The 25,206-nt window shown below is 36.3% G+C and overlaps 1 protein-coding gene across 3 annotated transcripts in view; it reads left to right on the top strand.

Annotated features, from left to right (window-relative positions):
* LOC125271978 (transmembrane protease serine 3) overlaps positions 1–24,138 on the top strand; it is a 28,807-nt gene extending 4,669 nt beyond the window's left edge. For all 3 annotated transcript variants that reach the window (XM_048196413.1, XM_048196416.1, XM_048196415.1), the window contains exons 3-14: positions 935–1,238; positions 1,414–1,536; positions 2,472–2,591; positions 2,867–2,990; positions 13,015–13,143; positions 17,591–17,637; positions 19,282–19,447; positions 22,267–22,436; positions 22,536–22,631; positions 22,837–22,964; positions 23,072–23,221; positions 23,987–24,138. In XM_048196413.1, coding sequence (XP_048052370.1) covers positions 935–1,238; positions 1,414–1,536; positions 2,472–2,591; positions 2,867–2,990; positions 13,015–13,143; positions 17,591–17,637; positions 19,282–19,447; positions 22,267–22,436; positions 22,536–22,631; positions 22,837–22,964; positions 23,072–23,221; positions 23,987–24,010 — 1,581 coding nt within the window. In that variant the 3' untranslated portion in view covers positions 24,011–24,138. The remainder of the gene's footprint in view (positions 1–934; positions 1,239–1,413; positions 1,537–2,471; positions 2,592–2,866; positions 2,991–13,014; positions 13,144–17,590; positions 17,638–19,281; positions 19,448–22,266; positions 22,437–22,535; positions 22,632–22,836; positions 22,965–23,071; positions 23,222–23,986) is intronic.
* Positions 24,139–25,206: the final 1,068 nt, after the last annotated feature.

The following is a 25,206-nucleotide window of genomic DNA, read 5'->3' as shown; positions in this document are numbered from 1 at the left end:
CATAGAAATGGGCGTGGTGGAGGGGCTCAGTAGCGCCACCTTTTGACAAAAGTGGGGGGGTTAGTTTTTCCTACAATCACCAAACTCGGTACACATATTGTTCTCATCAAGCCGGACAATTTTCTAATTTACATTCATTAGCTCCGACCAACAGGAAGTCAGCTATTTTGGTTTGAATGTTAATTTTTTGAAAAAACAGGCTATGAATTTTATACTACTGCTCCTACAGGGTTTATCCAATTTACACCAAACTTTTTTTAACTTGTTGCTAACACATTGAAGTTGTTTAATTGCAAACGGATTTTGGATATCTCAAACGGTTTGGCCGTGGCGAGGCAACGAATTTATGGCAAGAAAAGGGAAACAAAGTGTTATAACTTCTGCATACATTAATTGATTTTGATGAAACTTCGGCTTAGTCTTCGTTGTACAAGGCTGATCACATGGATGTGACTATTGTGATTCAAAGTAATAGCGCCACCAACTGGAAGCAGAAAATGTGTCACTTTTAGCATACATTGAGATCACCCTCTTATTTTTACCTGATTTGCTTCAAAATTCATCAGAATAATGTTAAAACTTGGCACATGTAATACTTTGAAAATGGGCAGGGAGGAGGGGCTCTATAGCAGCACCTTGTAGTGCAGTAAATGTGGAGCGAATTTGACATAGTCCTTTGATGTTTAACCGTTTTAAATGCCTATTGCCCGCTGTGCACAGTTGCCCTGAAGCCACCGGGGTGGCGGTGCCACCGGGCTTGGGCCCGCCATCGCTGCTCGCAGCTATATTTTTCAGTTGTAATACTGTTTTTACTATTTGATCACATAAATGCAGCCTAAGAGACTTCTTTAAAAAAACACAACATAATTATTCCAAACATTTGACCGGTATTGCATATACCTGATATCATTTAAAAGTGTTTCTTTTTTGTCAGTCTTCTCACCAACTGTCTCAGGATCTGGTCGAGGATGGCACTGAATCTGGAGCTCTTGAGCTGGTCTCTGTCACAGAAGAGGACCTTCCCATTGTCGAGACTCCCACTACTTTCAACGTGAGCTCCTTCAGCAGTCAAAACAGCCATTCGATTCACTTCTATGACCCGAGCTCGCAGGACCCCCACGTCCCTGTCGAGTTGCCTACTGTGGCGTCAGCTCCACTGCCTGTGTATAAAGCCCATAACATTCAGATCCCACCCAGCCCAGGTGTGCCCATCATCAAGGTCCAGCCCTTCTTGGATGGTAAGCAAGCTTCTCGCTTTGTTGGTGTGCCACATTGTGTAAGGCTTCAGTGTCTGGTTTACATGGCCACCTCAGCTACTTGAGGTGTTAAATGTGATCTAATCAGTCTTACTCGGCTGGCAGCACTGGCCTTTAGCAGATTGATTTTATCCACTCATCTCTCTTTCTCTTTCAGGAGAGCACCTGTCAAACTTGAAATCTTTGTGTTGGCCGTATGTGTCTCGCAGATTCCTGGCTCTGCTTATCATCTTGTGCTTGCTTATAGCTTTGATTCTGTCTCTAGGAATAGGTTTGGGAGGTGAGAGTATGTGTTTTTTTATAATTAGGGGACAAAATTTTCCCCAACATAAGATTTTTTTTTATGTTTTTGAAAGAAGTATCTTATGCATTTATTTGATCAAAAATACATTAAAAACAGTAATATTGTGAAATGTTATTTTTCTATTTGCAAAAATAAAGCTGAATTTGCAGCATCCAGTCTTCATTGTCACATGATCCTTCAGAAATCATTCTAATATCATAAATAATATAGATGATTCTGTGCTCAAGATTTTTTTTTTAAATCAGTGTTCACCTTTTGTGATGAACAATGTTGCTGCTTAATATTTATGTGGAAACCATCATAAATTATTTTTTTTTTTCCTGTAAAGTAATGACAAACTACATTTATTCAGCAACAGTAAAAGCGACAGTAAACATTTATAATGTTACAAAAGATTTCTATTTCAAATAAACGCTGTTCTTTTGAACTTTTGTTCATCAAAAAATGCTGAAAAAAGTGTTTCCACAAAAATATTAAGCAGCACAACTGTTTTCAACATTGATAATAATAAGACATGTTTCTTGAACAACAAATTAAAATGATTTCTGAAGGATCATGTGACACTGAAGACTAAAGTAATGATAAACTTCTTTTTAAAATATTTTCAAATAGAAAGCAGATATTTTAAATTGTATATATAGTATATAGACATTAGAAGGCAAAGAAAAGTCCCCACTACGGCATGAATATATGTGTGTGTGTGTGTGTGTGTGTGTGTGTGAAGGTGAGTTAGTGTCTTCCTTACTAATGAAACTCATCTTGAGCAGTGGGAACTGTAAATGTTTAATGAGCTCCACCTATGGCAATAGGTCACTGCTAACAGATGGTTGTTTTAAGTTCTCTCAGAAAGGAGTGTGTGTGTTTGTGTCTGTCATCATCATGCATTTTGAAAGCAGTCTCTTTTTCTCCAGTGGGTCTGGAGAGCTGCTCAGGAAAGTTTCACTGCATGTCGTCAGTTCAGTGTATCAGCAGAAAAGCTGTGTGTGACGGAGTCGAGGACTGTAGAAATGGAGAAGATGAACTCAACTGTGGTGGGTTGAGCCTGTCTGAATCTTCCTGACTTTAAGCACGAAATTAGAATTCACCCTATGTATTGTTTTGATACATTAATGGTGTTATTGTAAATGATTCATGCCATTCCAAAGAAAAAAAAAAATCAATCAACTTTCAACACCAGTTTTGTCATCAGCCCATCTACTGTATAAGCAGATCTTACAAAATCATTAAAACTGGACCTTAGAAGTTAACCACTGACAGGATGTGAAGTGTGCATGTCTTAACTGAGCCATATCTGTCTCTGTCTCAGTGCGTGTGAGTGGCAGAAGCTCTGTGCTGCAGGTGTTCAGCAGGGGCTCATGGGGGACTGTGTGCTCTGAAGGCTGGGATTCTCACCTGGGCTCCTTAGCCTGCAGACAACTGGGATACAACAGGTACAAAAAGAATTACAATGAATCCTTCTAATTAAATTGTGTCGGGGCTCTTGTATTTCTGCTGTAATGACAAAGCTGCTTGTTTTCAAACTTTATTTACAGAAACTTCTCAATAAAAAACCCCCCAAATATTTAAATTCCTATATAATTAAAGTTCCAGTCATTTAAATTTTGTTTCAAGAGCTCAGTGTTCTTCAGGGTTTCCACTCTTTTTGACCAAAGAATTTATGTGACTTTGTTTGTTTTTTTGTTTTTTTACTGGATAAGGATTAAGGATATGGATTTTTTAAAAATAGTTTTATTCAGAATTTCCATCCAATAAAATATTTCATAGCTTGGGTAACTAGAAACTATATACAATATTTATTATATATTTACATAAATTATATTCATTAAAAAAAAATATATATATATATATTTTTTTTTAGTTTTTAAAATTATTATTTAATTCAGTAGCAGCCATCAGTGTCTTACACAGTTGTGAAAGATCGGGACAGTAATCTCAGTAACTTTTCACATCTTGGGTTTGCTATTATTATCTTCATTTCTGTTAACTAACAACCATCATTATCATCTCCCATGTCGGCTATTAATGGAAAATTAATTTTCCAGAGAAAAGCAGGGTTTCCCCCTTTGTAAAGAGAAATATGGTGATACCTTCTCTCTGTGTGTGTGTGTGTGTGTGTGTGTGTGTGTGTGTGTGTGTGTGTTTTCTTTCTTGTGTGGGTGTCTATGAATAATAATGTGCCTCTGTTCCTGGTGGCCTCATTACCTGCATAGTTAATCCAATTAAAATCAGTCTGCCATTAAATGAAAGAAAGAAAAAGAAGAAAAACATCACTGCAAACGCTGTTTCACCTCAACTAGGTCAAGATGTTACATTTAACACCTACAGTCTCCTGTCTATATTTTAATTTTAGAGGTCGGCTCTTTTTGTTTGGCATCACTGTCTTATGCATCTTGGCTCTTGAATTTAGTAGTTGTTTTGACCAAAAATAATGATTTGTTACAGTCCCTCAGACCATGTCTCCATAATAAGAGAACTAATCAGCCTCAGCTAAAGTCAGCTGATTTCATCCTTTTAGAAGTAACAGCTTATGAATGAAAGTAAATAAGTATGAAATTGAGAGGAAAAGAGAGATAGCACTTGTGTTGGGTATTTCACTCTTAGAAAAAAAAGGTTCTGTGGGTTTATATCCACCTTATTTTTAGATAGCAACTTTGTGCCGGCAAAGATTCGGCCTACATCTGCCACGCGTGCTATGATGATCTGGGCCACGTGTGGTGTGGAATGATGGCACTTGGGCAGACTGCTCGTGTTTGCCAGATCTGAGCCAAATCTTTTTATATTATTTATAGAATCATCTTAGCATTAACATGCCTGTTAACAAGAAGAATCACTCAAGGAAAGAAGAGAACAGAAAAAAGAGACAAACAGAAACACAAGAGCTACAACTGACTTCAGCCACAGCCTTAGATGAAATTATCTGAAGATAAAAGAAGACATTAAATCTCTCCAGATCTCAGCAGAGGAGGATTAAACAACTCCACAAACAGCATTACAGCTTCTCATTTTACTAACCAGATTGGCTTAATTTCTGTCATTCATCTACAAAGTTCTTATTGAGAATTAACAGAAGTTTAACGCTCATGTTTGTTTTATTAACATAATTTAATTAGTTGGGCTCTTAACTCTTATATGTTTGTTTCCTCTGGCTGCTGTGACAGTGTGTTTGTCAAGCACATTTGCAGTAGCAAAGAAAGCTGAAATGAGATCAGATGATGATTTTGTCTGAATCACTGATGTCATTTGTATGTAGTCATTTTGTTGTGTTATTAATACATCTAAATTACAAACAGTTTTACTGCAACATGAGATCACACTGTTTTGCAGAAATCAGTTAGAAGTTTGAAGATAAAAACCATGAGCAGAAAACAGTATACTAAAATGACAAACACAGATATGAGCAGTCAGCAAATTAATCTCAAAAATGGTGACAACAAAATATTCAGACAATCAGACGGATATCACAAAAAGCTACTAAAAGACAGAACAAAAAACAGCAAAAATTAAAAGCAAATAGTTAGCTTTGTTCAGTTACAAGATTTCACTGACGGTTGGTTGTTGTTTCATTTCGAAATTTCAGTGATAGTCAGTTTTTGATCCTTTGCGAGATTTAAATTACAGTCGGTTTTGTTCCTTTACAAGATTTTGATGACAGTCGATTTTCATTGTCAGTCAGTCTAATTTTCATTTGTTCAGTTACAAGATCTCAATACAGTATGTTTTGTTCTTTTACAAGATTTCAATGATGGACAGTTTTGTTCCATTCTAAGATTTCAATGACAAGAGTTAATATTTAAGATTTATAAGATTTAAATAATGGCTGTTTTTTTTCTATTACAAGATTTCAATGCTACTTGGTTTTGTTTCCTAACAAGATTTTAATGATGATCAGCTTTGTAACTTAATGAGATTTTAATGACAGTTGGTTTTGTTTGATTACGAGGTCTCAGTGACGGTAGGTTTTCAGTGTCAGTCGGCTTTGTTCTGTTATAAGATTTCAAACACGGTCGTTTTTATTTTTTTTTCATTACGAGATTTCAATAATGGTCGATTTTGTTCTGTTGAGATTTCAGTGATGGTCGGTTTTGCTAGGTTATGAGATTTCAATAACGGTTGGTTTTTGATCCTTTACGAGATTTCAATAACGGTTGGTTTTTGATCCTTTACGAGATTTCAATAACAGCTGTTTTTTTCCATTATGAGTTTTCAATACCACTCTCTTTTGTTCCCTAATGAGATTTTAATAACGGACGGTTTTGTTCCTTAACGAGATTTCAATGATAGTACATTTTCATTGTCAGTCAGTCAAATTTTAATTTGTTCAGATCTCTATATGGTATGTTTTGTTTTTTGTTTTTACGAAATTTTACTGACAGTTGGTTTTGTTCGATTACGAGATTTCAATGATTATGAGTTGTTGGTCCGTGTACTTTTGCGTCCATTCCTTTTTCGTTTTTTAACCTCGTCAAAAAAAAGAAAAAACGAACGGTTGTTTTATTTTTAAATGCAATGGTGAATACCAAAATTTAAATTAAAACCGAATACACAAATTTCATGTGCACAAAATAAATATTGACTTCTTTTCAGATTTTTGTTTATTACGTTTAGCATCTTTATAAACCAAAATTAAAAAAGGACAAATTAAAGTCGAAGAAATGTCAATTTACAAGTTTTCTTTTGTAAAATTGTTGTTTCTCCCACACTTTCGAGAGCCATGTCTCTGAGACATGATAATACTTGACTTGATTTCCACCCCATTCTCACTCATGAGGAGTCCGATACTGCCGCATGTCCAAGAGTATACTGGCGGCAAACACGTCCAGCGAAGCGGGACATTCTGAGTGCTTAACGTGTGAAAAATGCTTAATGTGGCTTAATGTAGGTGATATTGGAGGAGCAAATTCACTACACCTTATAAGCAGCCCATATGAACACAATTAATAACATGTTAAGCATTTTCCTAGAAAATAAAACACAGTTATGAAGAAAACGCTTAATGCATAAATACACTGATATTAAATGACCAATAAAGATATGCAGACAAGCAGGTCAGGCCGAATATGAAGGCAACGCGCTTTCAATGTTCAGTGTTTTCCACTTATGTGGAAATAACCATTATAAACGCTTAACATAAAATATTTTCCTTCCACTTTGCATTGCCGTTGTCGCCTTAGATGCTGTTGATGACAAGAAAATACGCAAGAAAATAGTTTCTCCCTGGTTGTTGTTTTAGTAGGATTAAGCCATGTAAAGCGTTAATGTCCAGCGACGCGGCCGTAATGCATTGCTTTCAGTGAGAATTGAGTAATATTTCATGTCAAACCTCCACTGAGGCAAAGGGTATGGGAATTTTGTCTTCATAAAAATCACATAATGGGGTATAATTTTGTCATCATAACAAATGTTGGTATATTTCCAATTTGAACAGCATAGCATAGCTATAAAGTGACTCCTCCCAAACAATTTCTCAATATAAAACACCTAACAGAACCAGATGAAAAAGTCACAGTAATTTAGATGTCATTATGGCCTTTATTCACATAAAACAGAGTAAAAAGCAAAATGACCACAAGCGGGAACTTGATAATGTTAGAGCACTAAACAAGAGGCTATAAGGTTTAGAAATTTAATGTTTAGGTTAAAATATAAATGTAAAAATAATAATAATAGTAATTATCAATAATAATCAATGTCATTTAGGCTGGCTCTTGAAGCGAGTCATTCTATTGATGCCAGAGGAAAAAGCACTAGAGGGCGCTTTAGCATCTGTGTGGATGGCGCAAAACACTGGAAATTAAATTTACAAGTTGTATATCATTTATAATATTTTTCACAAAATAATAATCTTGCAAAAAGAAAATTAGCTTGTATCTGCAAATTCTGTTCATCAGTGTTAAAATAAAAAACAAAAAAATGCATTTTTCATATTTCATTTCTGGTTTAAAAAAGGAAAAACGAATGGACGCAAAAGTACACGGCCCGTTGTTTTGTTCCTTTGTGAAATTGCAATGATAGTCAGTTTTGTTCCTTTACGAGATTTAAATAATGAAGATTTAAATGTTACGAGACTATGAGATTTCAATGGAAGTCAGTTTTTGTTGTCAGTCAGTTTTATTCGGTTTATTCTATGACGGTCTATTTAGTTCCTTTATGGGATTGCAATATAGTACGTTTTGTTCAGTTAGTAGATTTCAATGATGGCTGGTTTTGTTCCGTTATGAGATTTCAAAGATGGTCTGTTTTATTCGATTTCAAGATTTCGGAGATGGCCAGTTTTGTTCAGTTATGAGATTTCAATGATGGTTGGTTTTATTCGGTTGTGAGATTTCAGAGACAGACTGCTTTGTTCAGTCACGTGATCTCAATGACGGTATGTTTTATTCCATTACGAGATTTCAATAACAGTCGTTTTTTGTTATCAGTCAGTTTTATTGGGTTACAAGATTTCTGTGACAGCCGGTTTTGTTCAATTACGAGATTTCAATACAATAGTTGTTCTTTTACGAGATTTCAATGACAGTTGGTTTTATTCCATTGCGAGTTTTCAATGACTGTTGGTTTTATTCAGTTACAATATTTCGGAGACGGAAGGTTTTGTTCAGTCTCGTGATCACAATGACGGTAAGTTTTATTCGGTTATGAGATTTCTGTGATGGCCAGTTTTGTTCAGTTACAAGATCTCAATGATGGTCAGTTTTGTTCCTTTACGAAATTTCAATACAGTATGTTGTGTTCGGTTACGAGATCTCAATGACAGTTGGTTTTGTTCTGTTATGAGATTTCAAATGATGGTAAGTTTTATTTGGTTAGGAGATTTCTGTGACGGTTGGTTTTGTTCATTCACGAGATCTCAATGACCGTCAGTTTTGTTCCTTTACGAGATTTCAAAACAGTATGTTTTGTTCAGTTATGGGATCTCAATGACGGTCAGTTTTGTTTCTTTATGAGGTTTCAATACTGTATGTTTTGTTCTTTTACGAGATTTTAATGACAGTTGGTTTTACTTGGTTACGAGATTTTGGAGATGGACATTTTTTTCAGTAATGTGATCTCAATGACGGTAAGTTTTATTCCTTCATGAAATTTCAATGACAGTCGGTTTTCGTTGTCAGTTATGAGATTTCAATACAGTATTCGCTCATTTATGAGATTTTAATGACAGTTGGTTTAGTTCTGTTACAAGATTTCAATAATAGTTGGTTTTGTTCCGTTATGAGATTTCAATTACGGTCGGTTTTATTCGGTTACGAGATTTCAGAGACAGGCAGTTTTGTTCAGTCACGTGAACTCAATAATGGTAAGTTTTATTCCATAACGTGTTTTTAATGGCGATCAGGTTTATTCGGTTACAGGATCTCAATCACGGTCGATTTTGTTCCTTTACGAGATTTCAATACAGTATGTTTTGTTCCGTTATGAGATTTCAATGACGGTCGGTTTTGTTCCTTTACGAGATTTCAATACAGTATGCTTTGTTCTTTTACAATATTTTAATGAAAGTTGGTTTTATTCGGTTATGAGATTTCAGAGACAGACAGTTTTGTTCAGTCACGTAATCTCAATGACAGTAAGTTTTATTCCATTATGAGATTTCAATGACAGTTGATTTTGTTCTGTTACAAGATTTTAATAATGATCGGTATTGTTCCGTGACGAGATTTCAATGGCAGTCGGTTTTCATTGTCAGTCAGTTTTATTCGGTTAAAATATTTCTGTGACGGCCGGTTTGGTCAGTTTCAATACAATATTTGTTCTTTTACAAAATTTTAATGACAGTTGGTTTTGTTCCATTACAAGTTTTTAATGACGGTTGGTTTTATTCGGATACAAAATTTCAATGACGGACGGTTTTATTCAGTTACAGGATCTCAATGACGGTTGATTTAGTTTCTTTACGAGATTTCAAAACAGTATGTTTTGTTCAGTTATGAGATTTCAATGATGGTAGGTTTTATTTGGTTATGAGATTTCAGAGACACTGCTTTGTTCAGTCATGTGAACTCAATGACGGTACGTTTTATTCCATTACAAGATTTTATTGACAGTCGGTTTTCGTTGTCAGTCAGTTTGATTCAGTTACAAGATTTCTGTGACAGCCGGTTTTGTTCAGTTACAAGATTTCAATGACGGTCGGTTTTATTCAGTTACGAGATTTCAGAGACGGCCGGTTTTGTTCAGCTAAGTGATATCAATGACGGTATGTTTTATTTCATTACGAGATTTCTATGGCAGTCGGTTTTCATTGTCAGTCAGTTTTATTTGGTTACGAGATTTCTGTGACAGCTGGTTTTGTTCAGTTATGAGATTTCAATACAATATTTGTTCTTTTACAAGATTTTAATAACAGTTGGTTTTGTTCCATTACGAGTTTTCAATGACAGTAAGCTTTATTTGGTTACAGAATTTCGGAGACGGATGGTTTTGTTCAGTTACGAGATCTCAATGACGGTTACGGATATGAGATTTCTGTGGCAGCTGTTTTTTTTTCTCATTGATGGTCAATTAGTCATTCTAGAATCAAGGTCTAATTAGGCATTCTAGAAACATTCAGGCAGGTGTGTTGAGGCAAGTTGGAGCTAAACTTTGCAGGACGGTGGCCCTCCAGGACAGAGTTTGGACACCCCTGCTTTACAAGATCTCAGTTTTGTTCCTTTACGTGATTTTAGTGACGGACGGATTTGTTTGTTACATTTACTCTATTTTGCAACAAATAATAACTTTTTAAAATAATATTTTTTTATTCCACAGCCAGACAAGCAAAGAAAAAATATGGTCAGGTGGTGTTGGTTATGCGTTCACTTAATCATTCTTTGACCTGAATCACTGAACTCATCTAGATCTCTGAGTTAGATTTACATTATTGATTACAGCAGCACTGTGATTCTACAGCAGAAGATCTGTCCAGAGGTCAGAAAATAAAAGTCCTGTCATATGTTTATTCTACCCACACAGCAAAAACTCCAGTCACCATCATGTAGATCAGGGTTTGCTTTAGTTGGGCTCTTGACCCTTGGCATTTTTAGTATTAGATTTTGTTTGGGCTATTGTTACTGAGTTATAACAGCCAGACAAGCAAAGACAAAAGATGATCAGGTGGTGTTGGTTATGCTTTCATATAATCATTATTTGGCTTGAAACACCAAACACATCTAGAGCCCAATCTCTGATTTAGAATTACATTATTGATTACAGCAACACTGTGATTCTACAGCGTAAGATCCAGCTTTTTCAATATAGTCCAAATGATTTTTTTTAAAGTTGCTCTGATAAAAAAAAAAAAAAAAAGTCTTTCTTTTAGGCACACAGACACCAAGAATCAGCATAAGAATCTGACAAGCAACATATTCTGATAAACAGATCAACTCTGAACATTAGAAAACAAGCTACTAAAAAGTCACATAAAAACAGCAAAAAATAAAAGACAATTCAGCAATGCATGATTGGAGCCATGGATGAATTTTGATTGGTGGCACCCAGAATGCACTGCAATATGTTTTTTGATGGTCACCACTGTTGAGATTCACAGGCTGATTCTTGATGTCTGTATCTCTAAATTAAAGAATTTCAGCTCAAAATACCCCAAAGATTTTTTTTATTCATTTTTTTAACTGCCTATTTTGGGGCATCATTAAATATGCGCCGATTCAGCATGCTTCCCCTTTAAATGCTCGCGCTCCCCGCCCCCAAGCTCGCGACTCTATAATACATTGTATAAACAAAGTTCACACAGCTAATATAACCCTCAAAATGGATCTTTACAAAGTGTTCGTCATGCAGCATATGCAGATATGTAAGTATAGTATTTATTTGGATGTTTACATTTGATTCTGAATGAGTTTGATAGTGCTCCATGGCTAAAGCTAACGTTACACATTGTTGGAGAGATTTATAAAGAATGAAGTTGTGTTTATGAATTATACAGACTGCAAGTGTTTAAAAATGAAAATAAAGACATGACTGATCTCAGTGAATACAGTAAGAAACGATGGTAACTTTAACCACATTTAACAGTACATTAGCAACATGCTAACGAAACATTTAGAAAGACAATTCACAAATATCACTAAAAATATCATGTTATCATGGATCATGTCAGTTATTATTGCCCCATCTGCCATTTTTCACTATTGTTCTTGCTTGCTTACCTGCATAAAGTCTGATGATTCAGCTGTGCAGGTCCAAACATTAATACTGGCTTGTGTAATGCCTTGAACATGGGCTGGCATATTCAAATATTGGGGGCGTACATATTAATGATCCCGACTGTTGCGTCACAGTCGGTGTTATGTTGAGATTCACCTGTTCTTCAGAGGTCTTTTAAACAAATGAGATTTACATAAGAAGGAGGAAACAATGGTGTTTGAGACTCACTGTATGTCATTTCCATGTTCCGAACTCTTGTTATTCAACTATGCCAAGGTAAATTCAATTTTCAATTCTATGGCACCTCTAATACCTACACTACCTCATGGCTGAAAAACTGTACTAATTAGCAAATCCAGGTCATTTAAACAAAATACTGAGGAGGACTTTTACTTTCTGAAGTAAAAAACACCACGTTATTTTATTTATCTACTTAAAGCATCTGGATTTAAGAATTTTTAGATACTTAGAATGAAAACAAAGCACTTTCGCAGTATAATAAATTTACATTACAAACCATGTTACTGCAATATGAGATCATGCTATGTTACAAAAATTAATAAATATAAAAAAGCTAAGATGACACACAAAGACATTAAGAAGCAGCACATGAATCTCAACAATGGTAACAATCAAAAATGTCATGCCACAATGCATGCTGGGAACAATAGTACAAAACTCCCAGCATGGATCACAGCATGAATAAATTAGGCAGCTGAATTGTCCTATTATTTTCTTTAATTCTAACTATTTGCTTTTATTTTTTGCTGTGGTTTTTGTTCTGTCTTTTAGTAGCTTTTTGTGATGTCCATATTTGATCTGATTGTCTGAATATTTTGTTGTCACCATTTTTGAGATTCATATGCCGATTGCTCATATTTGTGTTTGTCATTGTAGTGTTTACGGTTTTTATTTGCAGTTTTCTAATTGATTTCTCTATTGTAGTCTGATCTCATTGATCGAATTGTAATTGAAATATATTAATGGCACAACACAATTATGATATTCAAATGACACCGCTGATTCAGATTGCTTCATGATGATTATGAAACCATCAATAGCTAAAAAACATAATTGGATCTCATATTATATAGAACCTTTTCTTCAAGTGTAGTTTTGTGTCTTTCAGCATTTGATAACTATAAACTGAAAGAGAAGGTACTCATTGCACCAGTTTTAATATATGAGAGCACTATTCAAACCTTTTTGCAACTGTGTCATTTTTGTGTGTTCAAGTACTATCCAATCGATTCCAAATAACTTGTTAATAACAAGAGCAATTGCTCTTTTGTTCTCCTCTCTCTATGATTGTAGCTATGTGAACTCTACTGCCATTCCCATCTCCTCCATTGAAGCAGTATTTCAGAATAATCTAGTGGCTCTTAATATCAGCCAAACAGCCCTTCAAGACACCTTCAAGATCCACAACTCTTCATACATTAGGTAAACCTTCTTTTATACACCTGCATGCAAAAGCAACCGAGTGTGTCCAGCCAAAATAAAGCATTAGTTTAACTATGTGGTTTCTAGGGCTCCAGGCTATGACCAAATGTCAAAATAGAGATTTGTGGGAATAATTAACGATTGAACAAACTTATCTCAATATATGCGGCTTTACCAGATATCATATATTTAGAGTGCATGCAAGCGTTTCCTCCTGCATGCAACAAGGAGTGAGCACTGATGTCCGATTCATGAACTGTTAGTGATTCAGTCACAAAGATTCGCAACAGTTTTGAACTGGCTTTTGTAAGGGTATGTTTACATGACAATGATATACTAAAAACTGAAAAGTTTTTCCTTTTTATTTTTGAAAAGTTTTGCATACAGATGAGAATGCTGTCAAAATGATCAAGTGAAAATGTAAAAATGCTGTAATATGCTGCCAGGCCAGTAGTTGGCGATGTCACTTTGTAAAGAGAAACTACACGCATACAGACTGAACACGTCACTGTTTTCATAAATTCACGTTTTTGTAGTTAACACAGAGGTGTCATTTTCAAAAGTTTGTTTTCAGTACTCCAAAACTGCGTTGTTGTGTAAATGAACAGCCAAAACGCATAAAAAGTTTTCAGTTTTTAGTTGAAAACGGTGTTGTCTAAACAGCCCCTTTTTCTTTAATGTCTGATTTGAAATGATATTATGATGTAGGCTTTATTTTAGCTTCATGAGACTAACATCAGATTGGTTGTATACATGACAAGTGTATTTAAGATATATTCACTGCAGAATTTTAATAAATTAAAATAGTATTTTAAAGCAACATTCAAATATTTTTTTCATTCCCAGCTAACAGAATTTTGTTATAAGAACGTTCTCCAAATATTCAGTGGTGGTTCTGGGAATGTAAAAAATGTCCAGTTTTCTTGACATTAGAGGAATGTGTTTTAAATGTATGATGTTCCTCAAACGTTCTTTCAGCTTAATTTTAAAATTCAACATTCTATGAACGTTGATTTGTAACATTCAAAGAATATAAAAATGTCCAGTTTCCTTAATGTTGATAGAATGTTATTTAAAGGTTATTATGATGATCCTGAAACATTCTTTCAATCATTCAAACACCTGCTGTGAACAAACACTGAAAGAAAGAGAAATAAGAACACAAACTACAACTTTCTTCAGTCACAGCCTTAGATGAACTGAAGATAAAAGACATTAAATCGCTCAAGATTAATGTCTGATTAAACAATTCCTCAAACAGCTTCACTTATTACTAACAAGTCTGACTTTATTTCTGCCACATGTTCATATTGAGAATTAACAGAGGGTTTAGATGTTGATGTCTTATTGAAAAGGTTTTGTTTGTCACCATCATGGGGATCAGTGTTTGCTTTAGTTGAGCTCTTGTTGAACTACTGTAAAGTTGCTTCTTTTTCAGCAATTGCATGTTTTCAGAAGACATTTCTGCACTGTTAAAGAAGATCAACAAGTCTGTTTTAATAACAGAACAATGACTGCATTGAAGTGTTTTTTCCCCTGTAATTGTTAATTTAAGAAATTGAAATGCTGTATTAAACTCAACCAACGTGAAATATATAATTCACAACACTGTCATTACTAACTTTTTGTTTAAAACATTGTTTTGTGTCATTTATACACTCACAGACATCAACATTCAGCATATGAAACACAACAATGGTGACATGCTTCATGCCAGCATACAAAACACATTTATGGTTCCCAGCATGCATTGCGACATGAATAAATTATGCAGCTGATTTTTTTTTTTTAATTGTCACCATTGTTGAGGTTTGTATGATGAGTGCTGATGTCTAAGTGTGACATTTTTAACTTCTAAGTAGTTTTGGACAATCCAATATAAATCAGTTCGGTGTTAAGAATGATTTCCATCACATTTTTGAGTTTATTATTTCCCTTTCACATAACACTTCAATACCAAAAGTAAAGAAAAAAAATCACCCCACTTTAATGCAATTATTTGTCTGTTGTTAAAACAAACATGTTGATCTTCTTTAACAGTGCAGAAATGCCTTCTGAAAACATGCAATTGTTGATAAAGAAGCAACTCTATAATCAGGGGTCAAGAGCTCAACTAAAGCAACCACCATACTCCATGATGGTGACCTCAAACGAAACATCTAAACCTCAGCTAATTCTCAATAAGAACTTCTGTAGACGTGTGAAATAAAGTCAGTCTTGTTAGTAATAAGTGATGCTGGTAATGCTGTTTGTGGAGTTGTTTAATCAGATCTTCAGAGATTTCATGTCTTTTATCTTCAGTTCATCTAAGGCTGTGGCTGAAGAAAGTTGTAGTTTGTGTTCTTATTTCTCTTTCTTTCAGTGCTTGTTCGCAGCAGGTGTTTAAATGATTGAGGAACATCATACTAACCTTTAAATAACATTCGACTAACATTAAGGAAACTGGATGTTTTCATGTTCTTGGAATGTTACAAATCAATGTTCCTAGAATGTTGAATTTTAGATCAAAATTAAGTTGAAAGAACGTTTGAGGAACATTATACCTTATAAAAATGTTCCTGAAACGTCAAGAAAACTGGACAATTTTTACATTCCCAGAAAACCAACACTGAATATTTAGAGAACGTTCTTAGAACAAAATTCTTTTAGCTGGGCAGTCAAGGTGCTCTATGGTCTAGGTAGGGCAGGGGTTTTCAGACGTGTCCTGGAGGACTCCCAGCATTGCAGGTCTTGCTGTCTCTACTAATGAGCTGATGAGTTGAATCAGGTGCGTTAGATGAGGGAGACAAACAAAATGTGCCGGGCTGGGGGTCCTCTAGGACAGGTTTGCAAACCCCTGGTCAAGGGTTTGTAATAGTCCATCAAAGAACACTTTAGGATGACCATGGCACTCTTTCAAAGCCTTTTCTTTAAGGCCTTTTAATTTGAAAGAGTGCATCCTAAAGTTTTCTTTGATAGTAATGCATTACTTTTAAAAGTAACTTTCCCCAACACTGGCTGAATGATGCAAACTTTCTCTTTTTTAAATTTGACTTTTTCCCTTTCAAACAAGCAAAAATATTCTTAGAAAACAGGCTATGATTTTCAACTTAAAAAAGTAATCAATGGATGATCATTTTAAGCCCTACTTTTGGAGCCCTGTGTTCACTATGATAATGATACGGTTGCTCTTTAAATTACAAATGAGCATTTCAGTCACTCTTTTTTATCTCAATCAAATAGACTTAAGCCTGAGGAAGAAGTATTTAGGCCAAAGGCTGTCAAATAAGATTAGTCCAGTGACAGATGCATTACATGACAGATTGCTCAATACTGACTCCAGACAATCTGAAGTGTCTCTGTAGATACTGATGTTCAGGAGTGTCTTTGGTGTCTGATGAAGCAGTCAGGTCTCTGTGAGGCCTTATTCTTGGCAGCTTAGATTAGGTTTTGCGCAGAAAAAGAAAGGAGACATCTCGACTCCATGCTGCAATAAAATAAGAGAGTTGTGACAGTTTGACATGACAAGTCGATTTGCTTTTTAGAATAAAAAGATAAATGGAGGCATATAAATGAAACTTGAACACAGTTAAAGGTGCTAAAGAGGATGTTTTGTTTTATACATTTTTGCAATATTAGTTGAAACTGTCTTTACTAACTGATAAAAGACTATTTATTAGGTGCACTGAAAGAAATAATATCAATATACATCATCTGTGCACGAGGTAGGGCCTTAAAAACATCAGCCAATTGGCCCTCTGGCTTGTCAATCACTGCCGTGACATTCTTTGTGAGAGACGAGCGCGGCTGCACGCTCTAGTAACTTTCCACACTCCACAGGCGCCGCATGCAATGTTTTTGTCAGGAGACAGGAGTAACAACTGCAGATTATGAGTTACCTGCGGTGAGTCCGACATAATGAATCCACTAACACGACACAGTGAATGCCGGTGGTAAACACTCGTGTTCCAATACTCGTGCACGAGTTTTGGGAGGCGTTCCTTTGAAATGAGCTGTGAAGGAGGGGGGCTGTTCTTACGCATGCGCTCATTTCAAAAACTCAGTAACAGTCTTTGGATTCTCAGTCGACGAAAAAATCCTCTCTATCACCTTTAAACTGTATGTGTAGTTCAGACCAGAGGTCATGTACAAATTACCGAGGTTCATATAATGTCTCATGTAATCGCTCAATCAGTAGAAACATAATTGTGTTATAAATTTAGCATTAAACTTAAAACTGGTTGCTCTGCCTGTGCATAATCAAACACATTAAGGACCCTCTCCACCAACTGGACAGGGATGGGAATACACCATAGAAATAATGGACGGTCTTCAGATTTTTCCGTCACTGCTAACAAAAATTCAGTCAATGACAGAAAAGTTTCCTTTAATGCGACATCTGGTTTAGACAGAGAGAAATAAAGACAAAATATTGATGCCACTAAAAGTGTATTTTCTATTATTCCAGAAAGACTCACTGCAGTTCTGGTGTAGTGACTGCTGTCAAATGTATAGGTGAGTGGCTGATATTAATCATAAAAAGATAAGAAATCAGTGTAATTGTTGCACAGTTTAAGTAAATCATACTTGTTTGAGACCCTCATAAAAGTTAAGATTGTCTTTATCTTGGCAATATTGTGTATATGACCATTCTGTATATGACCACTCACAACCACTTACCCAGCTAAAAATAAAATTGTTATAAGAACGTTCTCCAAATATTCAGTGGTGGTTCTGGGAACATAAAAAATGTCCAGTTCTCTTGATATTAGAGGAATGTGTTTTAAAATGTTATATAAAATGTGATTTAAAACATTATAGGAATGTTGATTTGTAACATTCAAAGAATATAAAAATGTCCAGTTTCCTTAATGTTAATAGAATGTTGTTGAAAGGTTAGTATGGTGTTCCTGAAACATTCTTTCAATCATTCAAACACCTGCAGTGCTGAACAAGCACTGAAAGAAAGAGAAATAAGAACACAAACTACAACTTTCTTCGCTACAGCCTTAGATGAACTGAAGATAAAAGACATTAAATCTCTCAAGATCTGATTAAACAACTGATTTATCACAAACAGCATTACTAGCTTCACTTGTTACTAAGCAGACTGACTTAATTTCTGTCTTATTGAAAATGTTTCATTTGAGGTCACCATCATGGTGATCAGTGTTTGCTTTAGTTGGGCTCTTGACTTTGGATGAGTTGTTTGTTTCTCAGCAAATGCAGGTGTTTATGGGAAATGTTTCTGCGTTGATAAAGCAGATGACTGCTTTTTCTGTAATTGTTGATTTAAGAAATTGAAGCATTATTGAAATGTATGAAACTCAATCAATGTGAAAAAGATCATTTGTAAAACTATTACAATTGTGTTTCAGAAGCTGAATGTTGAAGTCTGTGATTGTGTAAAGAGCCCAACTAAAACAAACACCGATCGCCATGATGGTGACTTCAAACGAAACATTTTCAATAAGACAACATCTAAACTTCTGTTAATTCTCAATAAGAACTTCTGTAGACGTGTGACAGAAATAAAGTCAGTCTGGTTAGTAATAATTGAAGCTGGCAATGCTGTTTGAGGAGTTGTTTAATCAGATCTTCAGAGATTTAATGTCTTTTATCTTCAGTTCATCTAAGGCTGTGACTGAAGAAAGTTGTAGTTTGTGTTCTTATTTCTCTTTCTTTCACAGCAGGGGCCTCATTAAGGAAACTGGGCATTTTCATGTTCTTGGAATGTTACAAATCAACGTTCCTAGAATGTTGAATTTTAAATCAAAATTAAATTGACCTTTAAAACACATTCCGCTCACGCCGCCACAACATCCTAACATTGTGTCAGTGACTTTTACATGTGCAAACATTTTCTTCTTCAGAAAATCTATGAAGAATTTAGTTGCAAAACGAGATAACTCAGTTTTTTTAATTTTTCAAAAATCTTGTTTTTTGGTTGTGCATTCCAATTAATATCAATTCAACTGCAGTTGGTTTGTTTTGATTTAAACCTTCATAACTTAAAAAATACAGCTAAGTAGCACCATAAAACAAAATAATAACATGATAACATAATAATAAACATGTTTTGACAAAAATGTTAAAAACGGAGTTATCTCGTTTTGCAACGAAACTCTTCAGATCTAGTTTGTGTGTTATTGTGTGTAGAGTGCGGTTCCAGGCCAGCTGTCCGCAGTCGTATTGTGGGAGGAAATGTGTCGAGGCCCGGGCAGGTCCCATGGCAGGTCAGCCTACATTACCAGAACCAGCATGTCTGTGGAGGATCAGTCATCAGTGAGCGCTGGATACTCACTGCTGCTCACTGTGTGTTTGGGTGAGTAGAACACATCATGTCGTCCTTGATGCAAAAACAGCTCCAAGCTGGTTCATAGTGGTTCTGTGCTGGTCCAGACTGGTTTATGATGGTCTAGTGCTGGTTCAGATTGGTTTATACTGGTTCTGTGCTGGTCCAGACTGGCTTATAGTGGTTTTGTGCTGGTTCAAATTGGTTTATACTGGTTCTGTGCTGGTCCAGACTGGTTTATGATGGTCTAGTGCTGGTTCAGATTGGTTTATACTGGTTCTGTGCTGGTCCAGACTAGTTTATTATGGTCTGTTACTGGTTCAGACCGTTTTATACTATTCGGATGCTGGTCCAGACTGGCTTATACTGGTCTAGTGCTGGTCCAGACTGTCTTATACTGGTTCTGTGCTGGTCCAGACTGGTTTATGATGGTCTAGTGCTGGTTCAGATTGGTTTATACTGGTTCTGTGCTGGTCCAGACTGGTTTATGATGGTCTAGTGCTGGTTCAGATTGGTTTATACTGGTTCTGTGCTGGTCCAGACTAGTTTATTATGGTCTGTTACTGGTTCAGACCGTTTTATACTATTCGGATGCTGGTCCAGACTGGCTTATACTGGTCTAGTGCTGGTCCAGACTGTCTTATACTGGTTCTGTGCTGGTCCAGACTGGTTTATGATGGTCTAGTGCTGGTTCAGATTGGTTTATACTGGTTCTGTGCTGGTCCAGACTGGTTGGTGATGACCTGGTGCTGGTCCAGACTGGTCAATACTGGTTCTGTGCTGGTCCAGACTGGTTGGTGATGACCTGGTGCTGGTCCAGACTGGTCAATACTGGTTCTGTGCTGGTCCAGTCTAGTTTATTATGGTCTGTTACTGGTCCAGACCATTTTATACTATTCGGATGATGGTCCAGACTGGTTTATACTGGTTCTGTGCTGGTCCAGACTGGCTTATAGTGGTTTTGTGCTGGTTCAAATTGGTTTATACTGGTTCTGTGCTGGTCCAGACTGGTTTATGATGGTCTAGTGCTGGTTCAGATTGGTTTATACTGGTTCTGTGCTGGTCCAGACTGGTTTATGATGGTCTAGTGCTGGTTCAGATTGGTTTATACTGGTTCTGTGCTGGTCCAGACTAGTTTATTATGGTCTGTTACTGGTTCAGACCGTTTTATACTATTCGGATGCTGGTCCAGACTGGCTTATACTGGTCTAGTGCTGGTCCAGACTGGCTTATACTGGTCTAGTGCTGGTCCAGACTGTCTTATACTGGTTCTGTGCTGGTCCAGACTGGTTTATGATGGTCTAGTGCTGGTTCAGATTGGTTTATACTGGTTCTGTGCTGGTCCAGACTGGTTGGTGATGACCTGGTGCTTGTCCAGACTGGTCAATACTGGTTCTGTGCTGGTCCAGTCTAGTTTATTATGGTCTGTTACTGGTCCAGACCATTTTATACTATTCGGATGATGGTCCAGACTGGTTTATACTGGTTCTGTGCTGGTCCAGACTGGCTTATAGTGGTTTTGTGCTGGTTCAAACAGTCTTGTGGTTGTCTGATGCAGGTCCATACTGGATTATACCAGCTCTGAACTGATTCAAACTGGTTTATGATGGATCTGTTCTGGTTCAGACTGGTTTGTGATGGTCTGGTGCTAGTCCAGACTCATGTATCTCATTTATATTGGTTCTATGTTGGTCCACAGTAGTTTATGATGGTCTGGTGCTGGTCTGGACTGTTTTATGCTAGTCGGATACTGGTCCAGACTGGTTTATACATGTTTTGTGCTGGTCCAGACTGAATTATGATGGTCTAGTGCTGATCCAGACTGAATTATGATGGTCTGGTGCTGATCCAGACTGAATTATGATGGTCTGGTGCTGATCCAGACTGAATTATGATGGTCTGGTGCTGATCCAGACTGAATTATGATGGTCTAGTGCTGATCCAGACTGAATTATGATAGTCTAGTGCTGATCCAGACTGAATTATGATGGTCTGGTGCTGATCCAGACTGAATTATGATGGTCTGGTGCTGATCCAGACTGAATTATGATGGTCTGGTGCTGATCCAGACTGAATTATGATGGTCTGGTGCTGGTCCAGATTAGTTTATACTAGTTCTGTGCTGGTCCAGACTGAATTATGATGGTCTAGTGCTGATCCAGACTGAATTATGATGGTCTAGTGCTGATCCAGACTGAATTATGATGGTCTGGTGCTGGTCCAGATTAGTTTATACTAGTTCTGTGCTGGTCCAGACTGAATTATGATGGTCTAGTGCTGATCCAGACTGAATTATGATGGTCTAGTGCTGATCCAGACTGAATTATGATGGTCTGGTGCTGGTCCAGACTAGTTTATACTAGTTCTGTGCTGGTCCAGACTGAATTATGATGGTCTGGTGCTGGTCCAGGCTGGTTTATACTGGTTCTTTGCTGGTCTACAGTGATTTATTCTGGACTTATACTGGTTTATACTGATTATGTGCCATACCTGACTGGTTTATGATGACCTGGTCTGGTACCAGTACATATTGGTTTATACTGGTTCTTTACTGGTCCAGACTCATTTATGCTGATCCTGTGTAGTTCCAGACTAGTTTGTAATCGTCTGGTGCTGGTCCAGGCTGTTTTATACTGGTCTGGTACTGGTCCTGACTGTTTTGTACTAGTTCTGTGCTGATCCAGACTGATTCATGCTGGTCCAGACTGGTTTATTCCAGTTCTGTCCTGGTTGAGATTGGTTTATGCCGATCTTATATTGGTCCAGCATAATTTATACTGGCTCTGGGATCATCCAGATTAGTTTATGATGGTCCAATACCTTATATTTGTGATTCTTTTTGTTCAAAGTTTTGCTCAGCCAGTGTCATGGACAGTGCATGCTGGGATGATAGACTTGCCATTGAGTGGATCTAAGGCTCTCTCTGTGGAGAAAATCATCTGCCATGCCAACTTCAGGCCAGAAGGACTCAGCTATGACATAGCGCTAATAAAGCTTAAACTACCTCTGTCCTTTAATGGTAAGAATTTACTTTGTCACTGGCTGAAATATTTGTAAAATAGATATTTAGATGGGTTTAAAAGCATGATTTTAACAAAAAGTTTTTTTTCTGCCCCAGACCAAATAGCCCCCATCTGTTTACCTAATTACGGCGAGAGCTTTGAGGATGGACAGATGTGCTTGATCTCAGGGTGGGGAGCCACAGTGTATGATGGTGAGTGTTGATCCAACAACTGTTAGTACACTTTTAAATACATGTAATGAAGAAAAAAACAGCTCCTAAATTACTGGTATTTCTTCTACGAATGCTTGTGGTAAACAAGTTTCACAGCTTTTGAAGATGCTAGACATGTTGAGGACTATATCGTTTTGTATTTTTGGAGTTGACTCCTTGGATTGCACATGTGTGTCTTGTGCAGGAGAGACCAGTGTGTCCCTACAAGTCACTCAGGTCCCATTACTGTCCAGAAGAGAATGCCAGAGACTGGGTCTGACCTCATGGAACATCTGTGCAGGATACTTGGAGGGTGTTGCTGGAGCATGTCAGGTATTGCATCTGTGTCTAAACTACAATAAGCTACAGTAGCCATTATTGAAACAAGTACACTTGAATGTATTTGCATTTTAGTTTAATCCCTAGTCTACTGTCTGTAGGGTGACAACGGAGGGCCGCTGGCCTGTCAGGGGTCCGGGTGGACATTGGTGGGGACAGCCAGCTGGGCAGAAAACTGTGGACAAAAAAACAAAACAGGCGTTTACACCAGCATAACTGAAGCTCTCACATGGATTCAGCAACAAATGGAGGTAAAGAACAGTTTTTCTTTAACCTGTTAACGTTCCACTGTATCGGCCACGGTACACATACCTTTCAAAAGAGACCAAAACCATGCATATACTCCAAAAGGTTCAAGAACAGCATGCAATTTACTTTGGGTATGCCTTTTTTAGGCGTTTTAGGCAAATTTTACAGGAATGCTAAAGAACAAACAAATGGAAAAAAAAAAACACCTACACTTCCTTATTTACAAAATGGGGAAAAAATGAGTAAATAACTGTAAATTACACAGTCATAGTTACCTAGGCCTCTGAGTAAGTAACAGAGCCTGGGGGAGTGACATTCAGTTACAAGAAGACATTGAACTTTATTCTCATTGGATAATTAGCACTTGAATTTATATTCCATTAACTTTTTTCTCAGCTGTCTTGGTTGATCATTGGTAAGTGTGTTTGTGCTGATGAATAACTGACAGATTTTCAGCTCCTCAGGGTGTTTTTGACATTTGAAGTGGTTTATGGAACACTGGAGTCATCTCGTGGTGATTGTGTTGTACTGCTCTGCACCTTCTCAAACTTTCTGCAGTTCATCTAGCCACAGGCCCAATACAGACTCCATTCACGGCATTTGTTTTGAATATATATATATTTTTTTATCCCTAGTCGTATATTGGGTTTTTAATTTCATGCTCAAGTCATTTGATATTAAAGTTTTATAATATTATATGTACTGATACACTGGTATTTAAGAAATGCAAATAAGAGTTTTAATTTAATTTATTTATTTTTTAATAGAAAGAAGAGGATCAACGTCGTTGAGCATCTTGGACGAGCTTCTGCTGACTCACATATTTCCATATGCAACATCTGACATGACCTTATCCAACATGGCTTATGAAGGAGAATCATGTATATATATATATATATATATATATATATATATATATATATATATATATATATATATATATATATATGCCTCTGTCACATTGATGATGATGCCACATGATTCCCCTTCAAAAGCCATGTTAGTTTGATTATCCTGACCAGAACAATTTTTTTTTTTTTGTAATTTAAAGTTTATTTGTAACATGCTATTTATTGTATGTTTTTTGTTTGTTTGTTTATTTGGGTCCAAATATTTATTTATTTATCCAACCATGCTGCAATGTTTTAGTGCATATATTTTTGTATGTAAGGCCAAATGTACACACTAAAGTGATGCATTTCCCATTCTCATTAAATTCATTAACGTTATCCACTGTTTTCTTAAGGGGCCGTTTACACAACACCATTTTCAACTAAAAACAGAAAACCTTTTATGCGTTTTGGCCATTCATTTACACGACAATAGCGTTTTGGAGGCCTGAAAATGCAATCTTTTGAAAATGTGTTTCATAGTGCAAGTTTTTGAAAACAATACCGTTATTGTCTCTGTTTAAATTACAAAAACTCATAGAGTTTCTTTACAAAGTAACATCAACTACTGGCCTGGCAGGATAATACAACGTTTTTAATAATTTCCGTGGATCTGTGAATGGGAATCACAATGGAAAAACGTTTCCGTTTTTAGTACATCGTTGGCTTGTAAACGTACCCCAAGTCTCTATTCTGCTCTTCCAAATCTCTGTATTCTTGCCTTCCACTATTTAAATATGCAAAATGAGTAAATGCTAAACCTACAGAAGAGGATTAGGGCCAAGCAATAATAAAAAAATAAAACCATCTCGAGATTAAAGTTGTTAAATTTCGAGAAAAAAATCGTTACATTTCGAGAAAAGTCGAGATAAAATGTTGAGAATAAACTCGTTAAATTACGAGAACAAATTTGTTAAATTATGAGAAAAATGTCGTTAAATTTCGAGAAAAAAGTAGTTAAATTACGAGAACAAATTAGTTAAATTATGAGAAAAATGTTGTTAAATTTCGAGAAAAAAGTCGAGATAAAATGTTGAGAATAAAGTCATTAAATTATGAGAAAAAAGTCGTTAAATTACGAGAACAAATTCGTTAAA

This window comes from Megalobrama amblycephala, linkage group LG7 (genome assembly GCF_018812025.1).
Source record: "Megalobrama amblycephala isolate DHTTF-2021 linkage group LG7, ASM1881202v1, whole genome shotgun sequence".
NCBI classification, from domain to species: domain Eukaryota; kingdom Metazoa; phylum Chordata; class Actinopteri; order Cypriniformes; family Xenocyprididae; genus Megalobrama; species Megalobrama amblycephala.
Note: the sequence above shows the minus strand (reverse complement) of the source record. Positions and strands in the feature narration are given on the sequence as shown.